The sequence below is a fragment of the Scatophagus argus genome, chromosome 10 (assembly GCF_020382885.2).
Source record: "Scatophagus argus isolate fScaArg1 chromosome 10, fScaArg1.pri, whole genome shotgun sequence".
Classification (NCBI taxonomy): Eukaryota; Metazoa; Chordata; class Actinopteri; family Scatophagidae; genus Scatophagus; species Scatophagus argus.
In genome coordinates, this window is record NC_058502.1 from 17,768,152 (window position 1) to 17,788,708 (window position 20,557).

The 20,557-nt window shown below is 37.5% G+C and overlaps 3 protein-coding genes across 5 annotated transcripts; 2 read left to right on the top strand and 1 right to left on the bottom strand.

The window, feature by feature from the left end:
* Window positions 1-1,733: 1,733 nt before the first annotated feature.
* atoh7 (atonal bHLH transcription factor 7) lies at window positions 1,734-2,575 on the top strand. The gene has a single exon (XM_046402629.1). The coding sequence runs from the start codon at window positions 1,927-1,929 to the stop codon at window positions 2,356-2,358; it is 432 nt and encodes a 143-aa protein (XP_046258585.1). The 5' UTR covers window positions 1,734-1,926; the 3' UTR covers window positions 2,359-2,575.
* Window positions 2,576-5,064: 2,489 nt separating this feature from the next.
* Window positions 5,065-11,114, top strand: pkd2l1 (polycystic kidney disease 2-like 1). The gene is made up of 15 exons (XM_046401973.1): window positions 5,065-5,467; window positions 6,007-6,120; window positions 6,803-6,930; window positions 7,052-7,305; window positions 7,381-7,605; window positions 7,692-7,920; window positions 8,012-8,182; window positions 8,280-8,461; window positions 8,549-8,669; window positions 8,751-8,849; window positions 8,942-9,063; window positions 9,146-9,263; window positions 9,412-9,545; window positions 9,633-9,774; window positions 10,055-11,114. Exons 1-15 carry the CDS (start codon window positions 5,188-5,190, stop codon window positions 10,172-10,174), a joined length of 2,439 nt encoding a protein of 812 aa, XP_046257929.1. The 5' UTR covers window positions 5,065-5,187; the 3' UTR covers window positions 10,175-11,114.
* A 1,286-nt stretch (window positions 11,115-12,400) lies between these two features.
* tial1 (TIA1 cytotoxic granule-associated RNA binding protein-like 1) lies at window positions 12,401-18,904 on the bottom strand. 3 transcript variants are annotated; one of them, XM_046401974.1, is made up of 12 exons: window positions 18,701-18,904; window positions 18,185-18,281; window positions 17,876-17,974; window positions 17,662-17,716; window positions 17,474-17,561; window positions 15,610-15,685; window positions 15,214-15,322; window positions 14,750-14,845; window positions 14,576-14,660; window positions 14,240-14,363; window positions 13,902-14,044; window positions 12,401-13,683 (listed from the first exon to the last, which is right to left on the bottom strand). In XM_046401974.1, exons 1-12 carry the CDS (start codon window positions 18,727-18,729, stop codon window positions 13,560-13,562), a joined length of 1,125 nt encoding a protein of 374 aa, XP_046257930.1. In that variant the 5' UTR covers window positions 18,730-18,904; the 3' UTR covers window positions 12,401-13,559. The 3 variants fall into 3 exon arrangements, with proteins under 3 accessions (XP_046257930.1, XP_046257931.1, XP_046257932.1); XM_046401975.1 differs by lacking the exons at window positions 17,876-17,974; window positions 18,185-18,281; window positions 18,701-18,904 and adding an exon at window positions 16,405-16,474 and having other exon boundaries at window positions 17,662-17,710; XM_046401976.1 differs by lacking the exons at window positions 17,662-17,716; window positions 17,876-17,974; window positions 18,185-18,281; window positions 18,701-18,904 and adding exons at window positions 16,113-16,187; window positions 16,405-16,474 and having other exon boundaries at window positions 17,474-17,544.
* Between the last annotated feature and the right edge of the window lie 1,653 nt (window positions 18,905-20,557).

Genomic DNA, 20,557 nt, shown 5'->3' on the forward strand with positions numbered 1-20,557 from the left:
TGAAAGAAATATTTAGATCCTTTACTTGAGAAAAAGACATAATACTTTTGTGTATAACTACTCCATTACAGAAGTCCTGTGTTCACATTTTGCTTCATTTAAAAGTACACAGGCTACTCTAAAATACTTATTATGCAGAATAGCTCCATTTTTGCAAAATTGTAATATGCTATTATATATTATCACTGATGCATCAGTATCAATAGGCAATCAAGTTGTGTATTGTTGGCTAGTTTTTCATTTCTCTCTGAAAAGTAGTGGAGCAGACACAGAATCAAATTAAACTACTCAATGCACCGAAGAACTGTACATCGGTGGCTTTAAAGAATCAGTCACATTTAATGCATCCCACACAGTTTAATGAGATTCAAAGCTCAACTCTGAGACCTCTGTTTGAATTTAAAGTAGACTAAAAGAGTACGATTAGAAGTGAGTGACAGTAAACAGTGTGTTTGAGTGTGTGTGTAACGGAGGATCAGATCCATCCACTTGGATTACAGAATTCAATGTTGCCAGATGGGAAGGACAGACAGACAAATTATTCTGTCTGTCTCATTTTCTCGGCCCACTACACAGATCAATTATTTATTTCTCATGTGGTCCCAAGTACATAAGGAACATTAATAAATCCCACATACTGTGATTCATTCAGATCACTGATAAACACCATTTCAGACTAATGTGCTTTTAAGAAATAAAGTAAAAGCAATTTGTGGAGAATCTCATGTTTTACCTGTTTAATCTGCTTTCCAGATCTCATATGGTGAAGTAATCTGGAAACCATCTTGGCCCATATTGTTTGAGAGCCATAATCCCCCCGGTTTGCTGTTAAAATCCCTCAGGTTACAGGCCACACTTCCACTTCTGTTGCCTCAGGCTAATCTCAGATTATGATTATCACATGGAGTCCAGTTACATGAGAAGTGAAAGGGCACTTCTCAGTGGCTTACTGGTTAATAAAACCTAATGGGCTTATCCATTTATGAAGTATAGCCATTTAATTAATATTCATTTGTAATTGTTACAGCTGTACTTCACACAGCAGCTAAATATAACAAGAACTGAGTTACACATTTAACACAATTTCCAAACAAAAATGCAAAACTTTTAGGAACAAAACACTTGAATTGTAAAGTATTATGACACAAAAAACATTTTAATATAGCCTGAGGTGAAACACTGTGTATTAGCATAAATAATAAGTAAAATTTCCTTCTTTTATATATATATTTGATTGTGATTTTGTTGATATTCTTTTTAATCAAAGCTCAATCAAGAGTTCAAACTTTAACAGTTAATTAGCAGGAATTATAGATTTTACATAGCTGATGGGAATGTTTAGTTTAGGTGGGAAATATCCACAACCTTTGAAAGGTTTGTTTGCATCTTTAGCTGTGGTGAGTTGTGCTACCAGATGGTAGACTTTTGGTGTTTGTAACACATGGCTCTGAGAGAAGCCACGACCAGATAGCCCAGCCCAAGATAATTGGAATTTCATTAAGGTTTTGTGTGTGTGTGTGTGTGTGTGTATATATGTATGTGTGTTTGCATGTGTGTGATGAGAGTGGGTGTGGGTGTTTATGAGTCCACAAGGGTGTGTTTCTTTATGAGAAATATTGAGGATGGGGGGAGAGGGCAGGGACTCCACCTGCTGCCACCTGTTCATCTGCTCTGTCTTATAAAAGCTGCTCTCACACTGTCTCCAGGATCACAGACACCTTGGACCCTTCAGACTGTCCACTATCTGGACTTACAAATATTTCAGCACAAAGGACGCACAAGCTTGGGCATCAGCCAGGCTCCAACACGGACGAGACATTTTGTGCTGAAACTGAAACTGAAACTGGAAAGTTCCCAGATAAATCTGTTGACTCTCATCTGTTTGATCAGAGGACATACACCAGTTCGATTCTTCAACCCAAAATTATGAAGTCTCGTCAACCCAGCTGCACTGACTCTGGATCTGAGTCCTCAGAACCGGATTCCAAAAAGCCAGAGAAATATGAGACCGCCACGAGGCGACGGATGGCTGCTAATGCCAGAGAGAGGAAGAGGATGCAGGGTTTAAACACAGCCTTTGATCGGTTGCGGAAGGTGGTCCCCCAGTGGGGCCAGGACAAAAAACTGTCCAAGTATGAAACTCTGCAGATGGCCCTCAGCTACATCATGGCCCTAAACCGGATCCTGACAGACGCCAGGAGGCACAATGCTCCTCACAGGCAGTGGTTGGACCTGCAGTTTGACTGTGTGCAGCCTGAAAACTACCAGTGCCTCATGAGGTATGACTCTCCGGCTGGACAGGAGTACCTCCACTCGTCGTTCTCATATCAGTTCGACGGCCATCAGGTCCACGCATAAACTTTTGCCATGTGGTAAATAATCAGTCATGTTGTTGGATGTGTGAGACAATGTGAATATTTTTCCTTCAATCTAGGAGACAGTAAATACAATTGTATTACATTATTTTCTTTCTGTATTTATCGTGTTTTGTATGACAATCAGAGAGGCTTCAACTTGAAGTCTTATTTTCATGTTTTGCTAGGAAAACCAGCAAATGTTGAGCATCGTTTTGTTGAAAGTATAGCAATGAAAGAAATGTAGTGTCATTTTAATGACCACTAGACTGCAATGAAGATGCAAGTAATGGTGCATTTTTATCAGTTATTTTGATATGGCCCTAAAATATTGTGCAATGTTCAATGGATTCTGAGAAAATCATTGTGGTCATAGTTGCATACTTAACTTCAATATGTAACTATTTTTGTTTGAATTTGTTTGTTGAGTTGAAAAATAGGTGTTATTTTTCATATGCAGACCGCTATTATGTTGAATGATAATTTTTGATCAAAAATAAAAACTATTTTGTATGAAAAAGCATTTCCATTGTTGTTTGTCTTCTTGTCCTAATCTCATTATGACGGTAAAATATGGGATTTCTTCTGACATTGCAACAAAAAATGGAAATGTATGTAATGTGATTTTTACTGTATCTACTGAATTACATCACATGCTCAGTTTACACAATGTTTAACTATAATTCCTTATTTAAAGAAACATTTATATTTAGAAAATAAAACATTGACAGAAGAGTACATTTTATGGCATGATTTTTTTCCTTTCAATAAGAAATTAGAAAACTCCTGACATTTTAATTAACCCTAATTATCAGATTTTTTTCTCCTTTGTGTGGTATAAAGACAAGGGTTATCAAGGAGAATTTACGGCATGTCCTTTGTTTTGTGTGTGTCAGGTTCTTAGTAAGAGTAGCAGGTCATGGCTGCTGTACTGCGTCAGTCTGCACCCAAGGAAATAAATAAATCATCCTTTTATCCCGAGCTCCTGTTCTCTGAGATAAGACATTGTTACGTAAGTGAGGGACCAAATTCTAAACATTTAAAATAGACACATTTTTAGAAGACAGAGTTTAATCATTTAATTATTCTGTTCTCAGAAATTCTCTAAAACTAACAGAGAGTGTATGGAGTATAAAAGTATTAAACAGATTCAACAAGATAGTCCAGCGTAACTAGAAATAAGCTAGGATGCCATATGATCCACAACTGGCCATTGTTTAGGCCACAAAGCTACAGATTTAAATGGCAATCATCAGCCACTGAAAAGTGATTGTTCCAGATTTGAAAAAGTCTGAATGGTGGCACAAGCCACAGCAAATTAAAGAAGCCTGTGTGCCAGATCCTGCCACGGCTTCAGAGGTGGAGCAGAAATTAAACTCTATTGTGTGCTAATGGCTGTGTGTAATTGCTCTGTTCAGAGCCGCTGAAGCATGAAGGCCCATAGCTGGACCCAAACTCTATCTGCATTAAGTATAAGATACCTAGAGGAGGACATTAACTGTTCTCTCCAACTGGTTTGATTTGGGTGCTAATAATTGTGTTTATTCATTGTCATATTGTTGTTACATTACCTTATAGTCCGGTCTGTTTGGTTTAATACCTCTAATTGCACAAAATAAACAAACACATGAAAAGATACAAAGATGAATACGTAGAAAGATATCAGATATCATTCTGTAGAAAATGAAAATGAAAATAGCTCAAGCATTCATTAGTCTGCTTATCTAATCATTGATTTTAACCAAGAACACTTTAACACTCATGAGGTAGGTGTTTTGTGGTGGCTTGACTGATAGACGAGGTGCCAAACACTGATACAGATGGCCATAATAATTCACATGCCACGTCAAATGTTTGCATATCTAATAAATGCTTTCTGACAGTTGGCATGTCAAAAATGAATAGATGACAGAGTCAAAAGTGCGTAGTGCTAATGAGGTGGAGACCACCCGTCACACTGCAATTACACTCTTCGTTAATTCAGTCACCAAACAGTTGGTGGCACACAATTAATTATAATGGACATACAATCAACATGCAATTAATTGATTTTCTCAGGAAGACATTATTGGATGAGTTGGTAATCAATAGTGACAGCAATGTGACAACAGATGGCCGCCGTTCTAGAGATCAGGTCTGCTACCAGGCTTCCGCTTGTGAAAAGGCAGTTTTTCATCGCCAGTGTTGGAAAGTGCTTGGACACGGAAGAAAGTTGGGTATCTGTATTTTAAAGAGTATGGTTTAGAGCTGCTCCATTTAAAAAGTGTCACAACATAACTTTGATTTGTGATTTGGTGGTATATAAATAAAACTGACTTGACTTGAGCATTAAATGAGCATAAAATGTCTTTTAGCTGCTGAATTATTCGTCCTGAATTTCTAGCAAAATTAATAAACTAACTTCAGCTCTGCACTGCCTGTCTGAAGGAGGGTCGAAGCAGGTAATCAGTTTAACATGATTGGCTTTTTGGTGATTTAATTTTATTTTACCAAATGCACTACCTATTGCTAACATGAAATGATTATTTAATTTGAAATAGGCTAAAGATTAGATACAAGTTCCTATTGTGAAGTATTTGGGTAAAACTTTGCTGTACATCAGTGCAAAAATGTTAGTATACCACTTAACATTTTATGACCTAAATGTGTTTTAACTCAACCTCAAGACTATAAAAGCGGAGAACCAACAGCTCCTCCCTCAAACTAGCTGATGTCATCCACTCTTTATAATCATCTCTCCAGCAGGTGTTCCAAATCTGCCGACACCCCTTGCGCTCTGTTCTCTCATCTTGACACCAGCAGCCCTTACAGACATACATAGGTGTCCAACAACATGAAGTGCCTGAACAACCGGGCAGACAGTCACCTAACTGGACAGGTGGAGTGTGAGTTGGACAGAATAGCCAATGGGGCCTGGGTGAATCAGGGCTTCTGTGGCACCCCCCCACCTCTGCCCAGAGTCGTTAGCACCATCTACAACCCCGAGCCCCTCTTCCAGGGCTCCACGGACAGCATATACAAACTGGAAAATCTTGGACCATTCCCAGAAGAACCACCGTCCCCTGACCAAAGCCTGGTGAAGAAACAAAGAGGCTGCTGCTCCTTTATTAAAGGTAGGAACCCATTTAACTGAGTTTAAGATGTATTTCTGCTCTGTCATCTGTACAATTTCATTAATGAGTGTGGATGACACCTGGCAAAGATCTTCATAAAACACTTATCTCACTAGAGGCTTTGACCTTTATTGAATGCAGTGATAACCTAATTGTCATGGTAAAATATTAGATTTTTAAATATATTACAATGGAAATAATGAACTGTATGTAATATTCTTTATACTTTATCTACTGCATATAATTGCATGCTAAGTGAGTTGGCTTAGACAATTTTTAATATTACAAAGTTGAATCCTTATTAACTATTAACTATATTAAAAAACATCTTTACAAAATATAACTTTGCTCTCAGGTTTGGTGCTGGTGGCTGCTGGTTTATCTTTTATCTAAAGGTTTATAGGCCTATCTTGTTGGCTCATCGATTTAGATCTTTAATGGAACATTACTACTGTTCTACTTCATTTCAAGCCAGGATCAAAGTCAATATATCCACAGTGTCAACATAAATCATATAATACACTGATTTTTTTCTGTAGGTTTATGGGGTACAACATTGACTGAAAACACCTCAGACAACAGAGAGCTGTTTGTCCGGACCACGCTGCGCGAGTTAGTGGTCTATCTGGTGTTCCTGGTGGATATATGCCTCTGTAAGTATTCTACATAAATCATCTAAAGTTTATTGCTGGCGTCTCAAATTCCAAGTCAAAAGATGAAAAAGAGAATTTAAGTGTGTTCCTGGGCTTGACAAACATGAAATACATTAGTGTATTTTTAGTGAATTGTATATTTTGTTTGGTGTTCCTGTATATCTTATGTCTGCTCAAGTATATTTCTGTTAATGACTTATTTAGCAGTCATTTGTTGGATGGATCACCATTTGGATGTTACTGTATATGGTGCTTTTGACTGTTGATTTACCATGAAAAGCTTCACAAATGCCCTCCCCATCCCTCTGCCTGAAAGCCATTGTCCAGCTGAGCATTGGGAATGAAAAGGACGTAGGCATCTCTTGCCTTTTAGAGATAAGAGCATTTGGCCTCATCCATTGTTGCTTTGTCTGGGTTAGATTTACATTGTTTGATGAGGCTGTTTGCGTCAGGCCAGCTTTGCTCTCTCTTCAAACAAATTATGGCCTCTAATCTGGATCTATTTGAATGCAGCCACATAAACACAGTCCAACAACAAGTCTTCATTGATGGCCTTGCGTGTCTGCTTCTGAGTTGTCTTATCTTGGACTGCTGAATGGAACAACATTTAGAGCGGAGCCTGAGCAAAGCCAGATAGGAATCAATGATTGTGCATTGACAGTGTGATTACATTGTCTTTCAGTGACATATGGTATGACCAGCTCAAGCACCTACTACTACACTAAAGCCATGACAGACCTGTTTGTGAATACAGCCGATGAAAGTGGGGTTAAGTTTCAGTCCATTAGCACCGTGACTGACTTCTGGACTGTGAGTTTTTCTCTGTAATTATTTCCTATATATTCACCACAATGAGAAATCACTCACAAATGAGAACACAAAATTTCCTCTGTGTGCAATTTATCCTTTCACCCTCTCTTTATATCAACAGTATGTCCAGGGCCCACTAATAGATGGCCTTTACTGGACTAAATGGTACAACAACCAGTCCCTGGACAGTGGAGACCAGTCCTTCATCTACTATGAGAACATGCTGCTGGGAGTCCCCAGAATGAGGCAGATCAAGATTATGAACAACTCCTGCATGGTCCACAACGACTTCAAAAACGAGATCACGGGATGTTTCGACGTTTACAATGAGAAGAAAGAGGATGACCTCAGCTTTGGTCTCATCAATGGCACAGCGTAAGCTGCCCACTGTTTTCCTTACAGGGTTAATCTTGGCATGCAATTATTTAAAATTGTCTCCTTTCTCCGCAGCTGGACCTACCACACAGAGAAACAAATCAAAGGTTCATCTCACTGGGGCCTGTTGACCACATACAGTGGAGCTGGATACTATCAAGACCTGAGTCGGACCAAAGAGGAGAGCGCTATCATACTGAAGGAACTGGCAGATAACCTGTGGCTTGACCGAGGAACAAGAGCAACCTTCATCGATTTCTCAACTTATAATGCAAATGTCAACATGTTCTGTGTCATCAGGTGAAGACTGCCTTTGACAATAGCAACTTTTCCCTCCAATTGTTACCCATCCATTGGTTGAACAAAATTTTATCTGTTTCTTCCAGGTTGGTGGTTGAATTCCCAGCGACCGGTGGAGCAATCCCTTCCTACCAGATAAGAACAGTCAAACTGATTCGCTATATCACCAATTGGGATTTCTTCATCCTTGGCTGTGAGGTGGTCTTCTGTTTATTCATCCTCTATTATGTTGTGGAGGAGATTCTTGAACTGCGTATACACAAATTCTCCTACTTTAAAAGCATCTGGAACATACTGGATATTGTTGTCATATTGGTAAGAAAACACAAGTCTTTTTTGGTTTCAAACATGTCCTTCTCTCTGATTCTGCTTGGCCTCAAAAAAGTGAAATTATTCTCCTTCCCAGCTTGCCATTGTTGCCATTGTATTCAATATTTTCCGAACTGTCAAAGTGGACAACTTGCTTGGCAAACTGCTGAAACAACCTGATATCTATGCCGATTTTGAATTTCTGGCCTTCTGGCAAACCCAGTACAACAACATGAACGCAGTGAACTTGTTCTTTGCGTGGATAAAGGTAAAGTATTGACATCTTTCACACTAACATGTTACTTATTAAAGTTTTATGACTGTAAAGTCATTCTAAAGATTGTGTGTTTCTACTTGTCTTTCAGGTTTTCAAGTACATAAGTTTTAACAAGACCATGACTCAGCTGTCCTCCACGCTGGGCCGATGTGCTAAAGATATCTTGGGATTTGCCATCATGTTCTTCATCGTGTTCTTCGCATATGCTCAACTTGGATATTTGATTTTTGGGACTGAGGTTGAATCTTTCAGCACCTTCAGCAAGTGCATGTAAGAGATGTCCAAAACAACAGCTCAACATGATGTATTTAAGTGGGAGCATTAAATAATGAATCAATCCTTTCTTTCTTCCTGCAGTTTCACACAGTTCAGGATTATTCTGGGAGACTTTAATTATGATGCCATCGACCGCGCTAATAGAATTCTTGGGCCAATCTACTTTGTCACCTATGTGTTCTTTGTTTTCTTTGTCCTACTGGTGAGTCATTCTGCTGCTCAAGATGTTTGATTTTAAAATGACAAAGATGAACATTTCATGATCTCTTTACATGTCCTTCAGAACATGTTTCTGGCTATCATAAATGATACATATACTGAGGTTAAGGAAGAGCTCTCCTCCCAAAAAGATGAGCTACAAATTACAGACATCATCAAACAGGTAAAGGCAGTCAGATTCATGTAAAAACAGACACATCTGTAAACAAGGGTTTGCATGAGATACATACAAAATGTCTTTCTCTTGTAATTCAGAGCTATATGAAGACATTTACAAAGCTAAAACTTAAAAAGGAGAAAATATCCGATGTTCAGAAAGCACTGCGATCTGGATCCGGAGAGATTGAATTCAAGGACTTCAGAGAAACTCTGAAAGAGTGAGTGACAAAAAATCAAAAATAAGAACATATGCTAACTTTGTTGTTAAATGTGGCCTTCACCGATCTGATTATCTTCCAGGATGGGACATGCTGATCATGAAATTTCTGCAGCCTTCTCACGGTTTGACCGTGATGGGAACCAAATCCTAGATGAAGAAGAACAAGAGAGGATGAAAGTCGAGTTGGAGGAAAAGAGGGTTTGTATGACAGTCTGCATGGCTTGACTTGAATTTTGAGATAAATGTGATACCTTCCGATCACTTCCACACAATCATAAAAACATGTTTCTAAGAATGAATGCAGACAAAGCTGTGTTTTCATGATTGTTATTGAATTTGCTGTCAGGATGCTCTTAGTGCTGAAATCAACAATCTTGGAATTAATTACGGGAAAGAATTACTGGATAAGCCTCTTGTAACACCCAATGAGCAGAAGAACCAGTCGAGTCATTCCTTTGTGGATCGGGAACAATTCCTAAGGTGGGAAAATTTTTTTCAAGCCTAAGACACATATTTAATTAATGGAAGTTCACCAAAAACTGAATTACCTATTTCTCACCATGACAGACTGGCTAGACAAGTCCTCCTCCTCGAAAGCTCTCTAGAAGGCATCACATCCAGGATTGAGTTGATTATGGAGAAACTGGGATTACAAGACAAAGTCAAAAGGAGCGAAATGGCAGGGAAACTCACTGTGACCGATAATAATGTGAGTGTGGAAATAGCTTAACCTGTGAAACTCACTGTATGCATCAAATGCTTTGAAAAACATCTTGTAGGTTTCATCTACAAATATTAGAGATTATCAGCTCATGGAGTACACTGAAAAGAATACTGAAGCTAAGTACCATCTGTGTTGTTGATAATTCCAAACAGGCTGTAATGTAATATGAGGAAAATGTCATGCATTCCAGTAAATCAGACTAGACTCTCCTTGTTTTATTCTTATAAACACAAAACGTTTTGTTTTGAATTATACCCCTATCCAGAGTGATGAAACTGCCTCTGATGGGAACGTCCTGGTTTGTGTGGACAGGGGGATGAAGGCTGAGATATCATCACGAAAATCATCGGCTCGTAACAGCTCCTCACACAACCGCCATATGTGATCACCTCCGAGCAACACAATCATGGCTTATCTGGAAGTCAGCTGACACATGAGGATGAACAGGTCACACATCAACAATATTTTGTGCATGCCAATGTTCAGCATCTGTCCAGTGAAAGGATCATTCAGGTGGAAAATGACAATTAGGCAGTCAGATCAATAATAAACTACTGAAACTATGACATAGTAAACACTTTGCTTCAGCTGCTCTTAAATACTCATTTCATGGCAATATGTAAATACTGTATAAACACATTTTTGAAATTCTTTGCTTACTAGGTGGCTGCACTAGGCCTAATATAAAAAACTTAAACTCAGATATATACAATATATTTAGTAGATGAGGCCTGAATGTAAATCTATATATTATTAGTGGTGTGCAATATACATTTATTCAACAGTAGGGTAAAAAAAAATAAAAAACTTGCAGTCATTAAACGTTTAGGTTCGTGTTATTGAAGCTGCTCAAACGTTATCAGCCTCCTGACTCGTTTGCGCGGCTTAGTGAGATAAATCGTAACCATGCACCTTCTCAGCTGCCGCAAGCTCACGGCAGAGCAAATATGTAAGGAATGAGAGTGTCTACAGCCCTTAATAAAATACACTTGCATGAAATACACAATAATGTCATGGGTGTGGGATGTATTATTTCACTGCGCTGTCTGGGGGAAAAAAAAAAAAATGTTTTTTCAAGTTTCACACTTCATAATATTACTAAAAAGGGTAAGAAGGTTTTTGAGTATGAAAGATACATGTTGTCTAGTGTATTTAACATTCAGATGGCACAATCTAAAGAACCTCGGTTTGATGTTAAACATGTCAATTACTGCGTCTGTTACAGTTACTCAAAGACAACATTTTACTGAATTAATGCTTTGCTGTCAGCATTTCTATATAAAGCGCAAATTATCAGTGTGTAATAAATGTACTGAACAACCAGATTGAAATGTTTCTTTATTTGAAGTGACTTTTCAGTTGATTCAATCCTTTATTATTTAACATCACTTCTGTTGTTCAACTTAAATGCATTATTATCATAAAAGCAAATTGTCATTACATTCAGTATTTGAAGCAACAAATATACTACATGTTATAAGTGTGCAGTTCAAACATCACCTGTTTTCTGCAACTTCTTGAAAATGGCACACAAACTTAAAAATGTTAAAATCCACAGCGGAAAAGAATCTAGATTTGTAATGCAGCCTCTGAAAATAACAATGTTTTAATTTACTGACACATCAATTAAGGCTTATTCATAAATTATATTGCTGAATTTTACGATGTCATTTCATTTATAACATTTTACCTACATTATGTACAAAATTTCATGAAGGTTCATGATCAAGGTTTTATATCTACACCCTCAGAAACCTGACCCTGTTTTATTACATGAACACCAGCCAGCTCAAATAAACAAAACAAAACAAACAAAATTATCAAGTTTGTTAAAAAATGAAAGTGAGCTTACAAGGGGTGTAATACACTGTACAGAATGGCACATATGCAAATAAAATCCATGACATCTTGTCATTATTTGCCAGTAATGTTTTAAATTGTTTACCATGAATATATGGAAATATTCTGCAAATACTGAGAAAATTCAAAATGCACTAAAAGGCAGAGATGCTGATCTCTGCCCTGACAAATCAGTGACATATTTAGGAAACTTTCCACTTCAGAGGAATAAACATAAAATAAAACATTGGACAATTTGTCTTTATCCAGGTAGGTGACTCAAATACAGCATTAGAATGATTATAAAACATAATGCAATGATAAGGGGCTGGTTTGGTGCTAAATTAAGACCAGGTTCTTAGCCAAAACTCTCACAAGCATTAGGAAAAAATGACTATAAATTAACCGAGGTTATCAATAGGAAAGAATAAAATACTTAAGATTCAATATTTTTCTAGGAAACCAGCCCCAGAGTCAGCACAAAGTCAGTTATCTTTACAAAGTGTGAGGGTTAAGCTGTTTTTACAATATTTTCTTTATATGGCATGTGCCTTTCCTTTAAGACACAGGATTATAAATCAGTCCAATCTAGGTTACATTAAAGTTTAAACTTAAGTCAATCAAACATCTGCCAAGAACATGCTGATCAGTCTGATTAAAAAAAGACAAAAAACAAAAAAAACCCCAACCAAACAAACAAACAAAAAAAAACCAAACATGATTATCCTTTTTTTTTTTTTTTTGCTTTTGGAGGTGTGAAATTGTGAAAAAATCTGTGAAATTTTCTTAATACACAAGATTAGATAACATGTCCCCCTAAAATCTCACTTAAAGCCACATTTGCTTATGCAAATAGATGCTTCACAAACTACCATCAGGGGGCCTCTATTCACAAAGCATTTTCCATTAATATAGGAAAACAGGACTGAATATGTAGCTATCAGCTGAAGCTAAGTCCAAACCAGTGTTTAGTAGGTTGGTTCATTGTTGTGGCTTTGTGCAGTTTGTAGCAAAATTTCACGGTGACCGATCATATCAGCTGGATATGTTCAGTATCATTACTGTATGCCATTTAAAAGACCTATTTGACAAAAATTAACTTAATCAATGCCTAAACCCTTGAATATAGTTCTGTCTTCTGTTGTATAAAATGACAGCAAAATGCTTCAAGTATGACGAGTAAAAAACATTTTGACAAGTGTGTAACAAACAATTTTATACTGAAATATAAAAAAACATATTGGCAAACTGAGACCAAATATTGCTATAGTTTAATACTTAAATATTAATGTTGTAAAGTTTGAGGTTTCCAAGGATTTTAATGTTCCTGTTAGCTGCTGGGGTAACACTGCTTGCAGTAAGTGTGCTTTAGCTCCATTAAAAAAAACTTAGCTGGTATGTTTCTATGTGTAGATTTTAGGATATTTAAATACATACAAACATTTCCTCAACTTCTGAATCCACAACAATCACTTTGAGGGACTGCGCCGACTTCTTGGTGGTTTAACTCATTGGTCAGTGTGTAAAAGAGGAAAGCATCAAAAGGGGTCTGTTAAGATAGCTGCCTGGTAAGCATGCTAATATTGCAGACCATCTTTGTCATACACTGGGTAACGTTTTAAGGGTTGGCATGACCTTTATTATCTACTTAGACAGTTGGTTTGGCTTTACTTCAGAAGCCCGGGTGCACTTTTCCACAAGAGAACTATGAATAATCATCAAATAAACTACTTAAAAGTTCTGAATGAAAGAACAGTGTCATTTAAAACATAACTATTAAACTTGTTGTTTAGAAGCAACTATTGGCTACAAAGGCTTTGTGAATATGGCCCCTGCTCTTCTTCTACCACAGCAGCTGACCAGATGAAAAAGTGCTGTGGTCTAATAAGGTGGGCAAACCCCCTTTATATTACACTACATTTATGGACAGCTCACTGTGTTTGGTAACCAGCCATACTGAAGTTGACCAGGTTGGACATGACTGGCCCAGGCGGGGCTGTAGCCTGGGCAGATTGAGATCCAAAACCTCCCATCCATGCCGGTGACTGTGACTGCCTGCAGAGAGATGCCATAAATACCCAGTTAGTAAGAATGTGGTCGCTGCATGCAAAAATCAGCTGTGCTGTAAGATACATTATGGTTCAATGCAAAAAAAAAATTCTTTAAGTTATCATCCATCACATTTACAAGTATTTAATGACTGGGATAAATTTCCTCATACAAAATGTTTATATATTAACTTAATCAACATAATGCTCAACACTAGAACTCACTCTACTCCATATCCTTGCTGGTTCCACGATTGGCCGTACATGCTGTAAGAGGGGACTTGCCACCCATTGGTCATATACTGCCCATACTGCTGCTGTGGATTCCCATATAGTTGGTTCCACTGTCCCCACTGGCTGTACTCAACCTGAGTGACACCAATAGACCAAGAGATTAAAATAGTGAATAATGTGCACCAAAGTATTACCCCTTTGCAAATTAACTCTGTCCAAATCAGGAGAAAATTAATTCATACAATTTTGCATGAAAACGAAAATTTTATCTATTGTTTTCCACTCTGCAACTCTTTAAATCCCATCAGTTTTGTCATAGTTTTCTCTACCTGCTGTGGATTTTTTGCCATGTCAGGAGATTCTTTGCCCCAGTAACACTTCACTATGTGTCCTTCAATAGCTGTGCCATTAACTGAAACAATGGCATGGGCAGCACTGTCATGAGAGGAAAACCTTAAAAGGAAAACAGCAGCTTAGCAGTCAAATTTCACACAGTATTAAAACTTTGAGCCAACTGCTTCCTCATGATAGCAGTGAGATGAAGACAAACATGAGCGAAATCACCACTGACACTGAGTCATGTGTTGATAAGGCTGTCAATAAGTCATGCAATGTGTTTGTGTTGACATCTAGAGGCCAATTGGTGCAATGGACTGAGGCACTACCTGATGAAGGAGTATCCTTTCTCTGGGAAAACTCGGATTTCCATTATTTGGCCAAACGGTGAGAAGGTCTGTCGCATTAGGTGTTCTGAAAAACAGTTGTTAAGCTGTGTGAGGAAGGCGTATGGCAAGTAATACTGCCGCTGAAAAAATGCATCTTTAGAGCACAATACTTGCCTGATAGTCCTGACTGGATCCCTCCACAGTACACGGTACAGTTCTGTGGACTGGACTGTGTCACCACATCATCAAACCTCAGATGCTTTGAGGAATCTGAAATAGAAACATTTGTAAATGGGATGCTCCTTCCTTTATACACAAAGCCATAGCTGTGATTTATGATACCTATGATGAAATTATCTACACTACAGTACTTGACATCTATAATCATTTGGGATATACCAACACTAAAAATAAAATCTAGTATAAAGGAGAAGTCAATCCACCCTCTGTCAAACTGGCTAGATATTGTAGAGCCTGGCAATTTTGCATGTAACGCAGAAGCTGGTGCAATTCAAGAAGAGAAGCTAATGTTTCTCACCCCATTGCACACAGAGATGAGTTAAGAGCTCTAATAATCCAGAATAAGTATAATTCCCTGTGTAGGTGTACAGTAGATTTGCATCGCCTTCAAAACTTACTCTCCTGGACACTCTTTGGAGCAGGTGGTTTACGTGTAGCCCAGTTAGTCCTGATTTGGCGTCCTCCAAGCCACTGTCCCCCCATGTTAATGATGGCATTCTCTGCATCCTATAAATCCAAATCACAGACAATTAACCGCCTGGATTTGATGCATCTGCAGATTTGATTAGGGACTACAATCAATACTTGATATATGCATTACTGTTGTTAATCTTAGTAATACTGAAACTAGTGATGGTAAACAAGAACCTATGAAGTGTTAGATGATTTAGATTGTTGTACTGTGAGTTCAGCTATGACTAATTGTATTTTAATTGCTGTAAAGGCATTAAAGTAGGATAATAAACAGAAAATAGAAATAACCTTCAGACTGTGTTCTTGCACTGGAGCCTTACCAGTTTGTTGTAGAAGGACACAAATCCATACCCCTTTGATTTGCCTGTCGTCATGTCCTTCACAACACGGGCATCCCTGGAGGGAAACATGAAAACAACTTCAGTGCACTTTCCAGTTTAAATACTTCAAACTAAAAGGAACCACGCAAAACACACTGAACTGTGAATCCTCTACACTGTCCTACATTAATGTACATTAGCTACATGACCTTGTACTGAGCACTGACTCGTAATATAACTTCAAAGCAACACTTGAGAACAAAACAAACAAACAAAAACGTACAAATACATGCAGCCTACAGTACTGTTTTTAAATAATTTCAAGATGTATTAATGGATCCTTGCCACTAGAGCACCACTTGTCCAGTCTTTACTGATTTAAATTCACAAAGGAACAGATTATATGGATTACCATGCATTCTTAAAATCTGCTGCTGGTGCTCTCTACAAATAGAAATATATAGAAAATATCAAAAGAGAAAAAAAGGAATTAAAAGGCATACATGGCCTGTTAACAGATTTCTTTATTTTTCCTGGTCAATTCTTTACCACCATTATGGAGTATGGACTTTGGGGAGCTGCAAATTTTGAGAAATTGACATTTTCAGAAATTTTGGAAGAGAATCATTGCACTACAAACAACACTATGCAAATCAAAATGAGACAATTTAAACATAGATTTAGAGGAATACATTGAGTATTGGAATTTGTTAATCTAAGCTAGATCATGTTAACACATAGCATCTACAAATAAAGACATATGGAAAGAATGGAATAAATAGAGAAAAAAACTACATCTGAGTCTCCAGAGTGCACAGTTCCTTGCTGTTAGCCTTCAAGCTCCTGTCCAATCCTATGAGCATTTCTGTAAAATAACCAAAGTGCTATTACTTCACTGAGACCCACAACTAAAAGCTGTTCAGGTTCATACACACAGCTTACATTTAGCTGACATACAGTTTACTTACCACACCCTAAGTATGTAAAGTAAAAAAAAAAAAACAAGAGTAGGCTAAAAGTTGACACTTTAGTCATAAAAACAAAGAGACACAATACAGAGACCACAAGTAAGTAACTGCAATAAAGTGATTAACAACTTACAGGAATTTTGCTGTAATTAATATTTTAAATTAGGCTGTTCCAATCAGTTAGGACTATTTTCAAAATACAAAGCTTTACAGTCCATTTTGATGATTAAATTCATATGATACGTAAAAGTTTCGGTCCATCACAAACTATGTTTACATGCATGGATGTAGTGCTGTTTACACAATATGAATTTGACAAAGAATACATTAAGATGAAGCAAACATAAAGCATTTCTCCTGAACACTCGCCATCTCTGCTGACTGCTAAACACTGTGACTTCCAAAATATAACTTGGGTTTTCACCTTGTTTGTGTTATTTTTCTGCAGTATACATTCAGAGTAAAAGCTTGTCTATCAGTCTGTTTGTCCATGTGTACAGATGCTAGAGTAGTAGTCTAGACCTCCTCTTGTAATGCTTTAGTTGTCCCTTAACGGTTTGTGTCTCTTTCTCAAATTCATTCTTGTGTGTTCTTCAGTAAGTTTAAGAGATAGAAGGGGAGAAAGAGAGATGCAAAAAGGGGGGTATGTTTGTTGTTTTAACAAAATAATTAACTGGAAATCAGATGTAGCTGTATGTGTGCACTTCTTCAGTTAAATCAATACCCATGTATGCATGTAAACATGGTCATAGATGGTTGTTTCAGAGCATAATCTTAGATGATTATTATGAAAAAAATGTATGTTGTCCAGTTGTACAGAAATCAATATGCTTTCATTGTAGTGTTCAAATTATTGTACAGCACATAAAAAAGTACGCTTTAAGGTGAAAACTTACGAGATTTTCCCAAAAGGTGCAAATGCAGCCTTGACGTCCTCAGTGGTAATCTCAGGGCTCAAATCACCCACAAACACATGGAAGTGATCTTAAGTGAAGCAGAAGACAAAAAAGGGGTGAAACCATTTACTATTTTCAAATAAACTTTGCTTTGAACAAACAAGAAAAATCAGTAGGTTTACACTTACTGGACGTGTCTTTCTTCTGACTACTTGGAGTGGTTGCCCAATTTACTTTGACCTCCTGAAAGCAGGCAGTTTACAGAAAGCATTTAAAACTATGACCTGACTTTAACCTGAGAAATAAACTTGTTCAACACAGTGAACAAGAATCAAAAAAGAATTAGAAAACAGTGAACCTACAAAAGTTTGCCTTAAATTTAGACAAGACAAATTGTCCTACCTTTCCTAATATCTTCCTCCCGTTCATGGCTGCAAGCGCTGCAGCAGCATCTCTGTGTTCAAAGAACTCCACAAAGCAATAGGGGTCATTGCTTGTATGCTGCAAGGGACAAAGTCAAACACAGGAGTTCAAAGGTTGGGAGGTGGGGGTTGAAGTCACCGTTGTTTTAATGTTTTAAGTTACAGTTGTGCAGCATAACTTTGAGGCGAAAAGCGACACGTGAACATTCCGCAGGTATGAATTACAGGACACGGTTAAAAAATGCAAATAATCCAGTACGATAAAAAATAAACAATCCTGACAGCTTACCTCAGTGATCATCTTACAACTTTTACAAGGCCCTATCTGGGTGAAGAGTTGCAGAATCAAAATTTCTGTTACATCTCTTGAGAGGTTTCCCACATACCTGAAGGAGAAAGAGGAGGCTGTTAGAGTTTAGTCCAGTTAACGGTGAAAAACCGACACACAAACAGTTTATTCCGGGGATTAACGTCACCTTATCGGTTGTAACAATGTTTCTGTAAAATTACGTTACTTAGCTTGACTGACAGAACAACCTGGCCCAAAGTCAATGACGGTTAGTTTTACACAGTTGCCTTATGTATTACTCGCGGGTACAAAACGAGTGTTACTTTTTAACATGTAAACCTTAAGTTAACTAACCTGACGTTATAGAAGCATTAGATGTTAATGTGGTCTGTTTGTAGGCGTTTGTGTAGACAGTGTGTAACTAACGTTAGCTAAGTTAGCTACCGGTTTCCGACATTAGCTTCGCTAACGACACCTAATGCTAACGTTACTATAAAGACACCTAAAATTACTTACAGGGTTTTGGGGTGGCTTTCGTCATCCATGGCCAGTGTTGACAGTCACCGGGGCAGAAAGCGTTAGTAACTCGGTTAGCTAGTTAGCTAACGTTAACCAACTCTAGTGTACGCGGTTAACTACAACAACTAGCCAACTAGCTTAGAAGCTAGCTGACCGAGAAATACGTCACGCTGGAGACAAGAGAGCGAGCGTGCGCACTTGCGTCTTTGTAAAGAACAGAAAGACACAATTTTTCGAGTTTGAACCGGGTTAATTATACATTTCTTAATGATAGAGAAGTGAACAGTTATTTAATAACTCAAGTAATTAAATTAAAGTAAATGTAACACATCATGCATTGCGGAAATAATTTGAAAAAACTTTTATTTTGAAGTGGAATACGAGGGTATGTTTGTTTTGATCACCAGTGTTCGTAGGTCATGGTAGTAGCTAGACCTTTCTGGAAACTGAGGTCAGGTGGCAGTGTTAAGTCTTATGTCATTGTCATGTTATGTACATTTACATGTTCTGTACATTTAATGAAAGTGTATTAAAAAGTATTGGGGACTAACTAATGTATTAATGTAGTCGTATCGGCGTACGAAAAAATGATGGAGATTTTAAAAATCTGGCAAACAGGCTGTCCATTTAAACAAATCAACAAATAGGCCTAAATAAATGAATAACTGTTATTATTTAGACACAAATAGCACATATTTTTACAAGGCCGTGGAGGGTGGAGGGGTTTTGTTTGTTTGTTACCAATAAATTAAAACTGAAAGAAGCATAGTGTGTTGTTTTAGTGACTTATGGGCACCAGAAAGCCAAATAGATTGATGGATCTAGGGTCCTCTTGTCATTTTCCTCCATCACCAGTGACAGTTAAGGGCAAAACTTGGCTACAGTGGTCATCAATAAAAAACAACAGGACTAATAAAAGGGGAGAAATAAATATATGAGCAGCCCATATTTATAGTAAAAAGTGTATAAATTTACATTTGCATGAAAGTGTATATGAAAAAAAGCTGCTGAAGCATGAGACTGCTGAATTTATACTCTGAAAATACATTGCTGTGATTCCCACTGGAAACATGTACTACTGTCTGCCACAATGTCTTTTTTGATACTGGCACTGGGGGTCGCCAAAAAGGAATTGTCTTCTTTTTTTTTCCTATAGTGGGTTTAATGAGTTTTTGGCAGATAGACCAGTGTGATTTGTCTTGTGTCATTATTAAATACTCCAGAACATTTTTATTGGAAATAGTGATGTTTATTTCTAGTCCCTTTTCTCATCCAGGCTTAATGGGTCCAGTTTGTGTTGAGTAACACAGAGGTCTTTATATTCCATCAGAAGCCATCTCAGAGAGGGGTCAAGGCAGGATGGGTGGTGTGTGATTACCAGATACATATCCGTTCAGTTGCTTGCAAAAGGTAGAGATGATTCTTCATTTCAGTGTACAAATATTCTGGAAACATGAAATATTCTGGACACAGCTACATCATCAATGAATGAAGAATGTGATAATTATTTGTCAGTGCGATTTTTCACTGTATTAATGGCTCTACTGACTAAATGCATCAATTGTAGCACATAAAACTGAACAAAGTTGCATGTGCTGACTGAAACATTTTCACATTGAGAAACTTGTATGTAACTAATACACACACACACTGGAAGTAGCACTGATTTTATCTGGATACTTTATGATTATGATTTATTTTCAACTCCTTTATTGTGTCACTATAATATGATAACCTGTAGAAATTTTCTACAATGTTTCTTTTTAAAAATGTTGAAAGAACGGTGTCATCCTTCAGTAAACATCTTTATATGGGAAGTTTGAAAGATAAAATATCTAGGCTAGTTTTTCAGGT

What these genes read in the sequence shown, in the direction of transcription:
- atoh7 (XM_046402629.1), top strand. Translation starts at nt 1,927, where the DNA reads ATGAAGTCTCGTCAACCCAGCTGCACTGACTCTGGATCTGAGTCCTCA.
- pkd2l1 (XM_046401973.1), top strand. Translation starts at nt 5,188, where the DNA reads ATGAAGTGCCTGAACAACCGGGCAGACAGTCACCTAACTGGACAGGTG. An exon ending in TGTTCTTTGCGTGGATAAAG is followed by an intron (nt 8,183 to 8,279) that starts GTAAAGTATTGA and finishes CTTGTCTTTCAG; the next exon opens with GTTTTCAAGTACATAAGTTT. An exon ending in GATCGGGAACAATTCCTAAG is followed by an intron (nt 9,546 to 9,632) that starts GTGGGAAAATTT and finishes TCACCATGACAG; the next exon opens with ACTGGCTAGACAAGTCCTCC.
- tial1 (XM_046401974.1), bottom strand. Translation starts at nt 18,729, where the DNA reads ATGGATGACGAAAGCCACCCCAAAACCCT. An exon ending in GAAAGCCACCCCAAAACCCT is followed by an intron (nt 18,282 to 18,700) that starts GTAAGTAATTTT and finishes TTTCTCCTTCAG; the next exon opens with GTATGTGGGAAACCTCTCAA. An exon ending in GTTGTAAGATGATCACTGAG is followed by an intron (nt 17,975 to 18,184) that starts GTAAGCTGTCAG and finishes TGTCCCTTGCAG; the next exon opens with CATACAAGCAATGACCCCTA.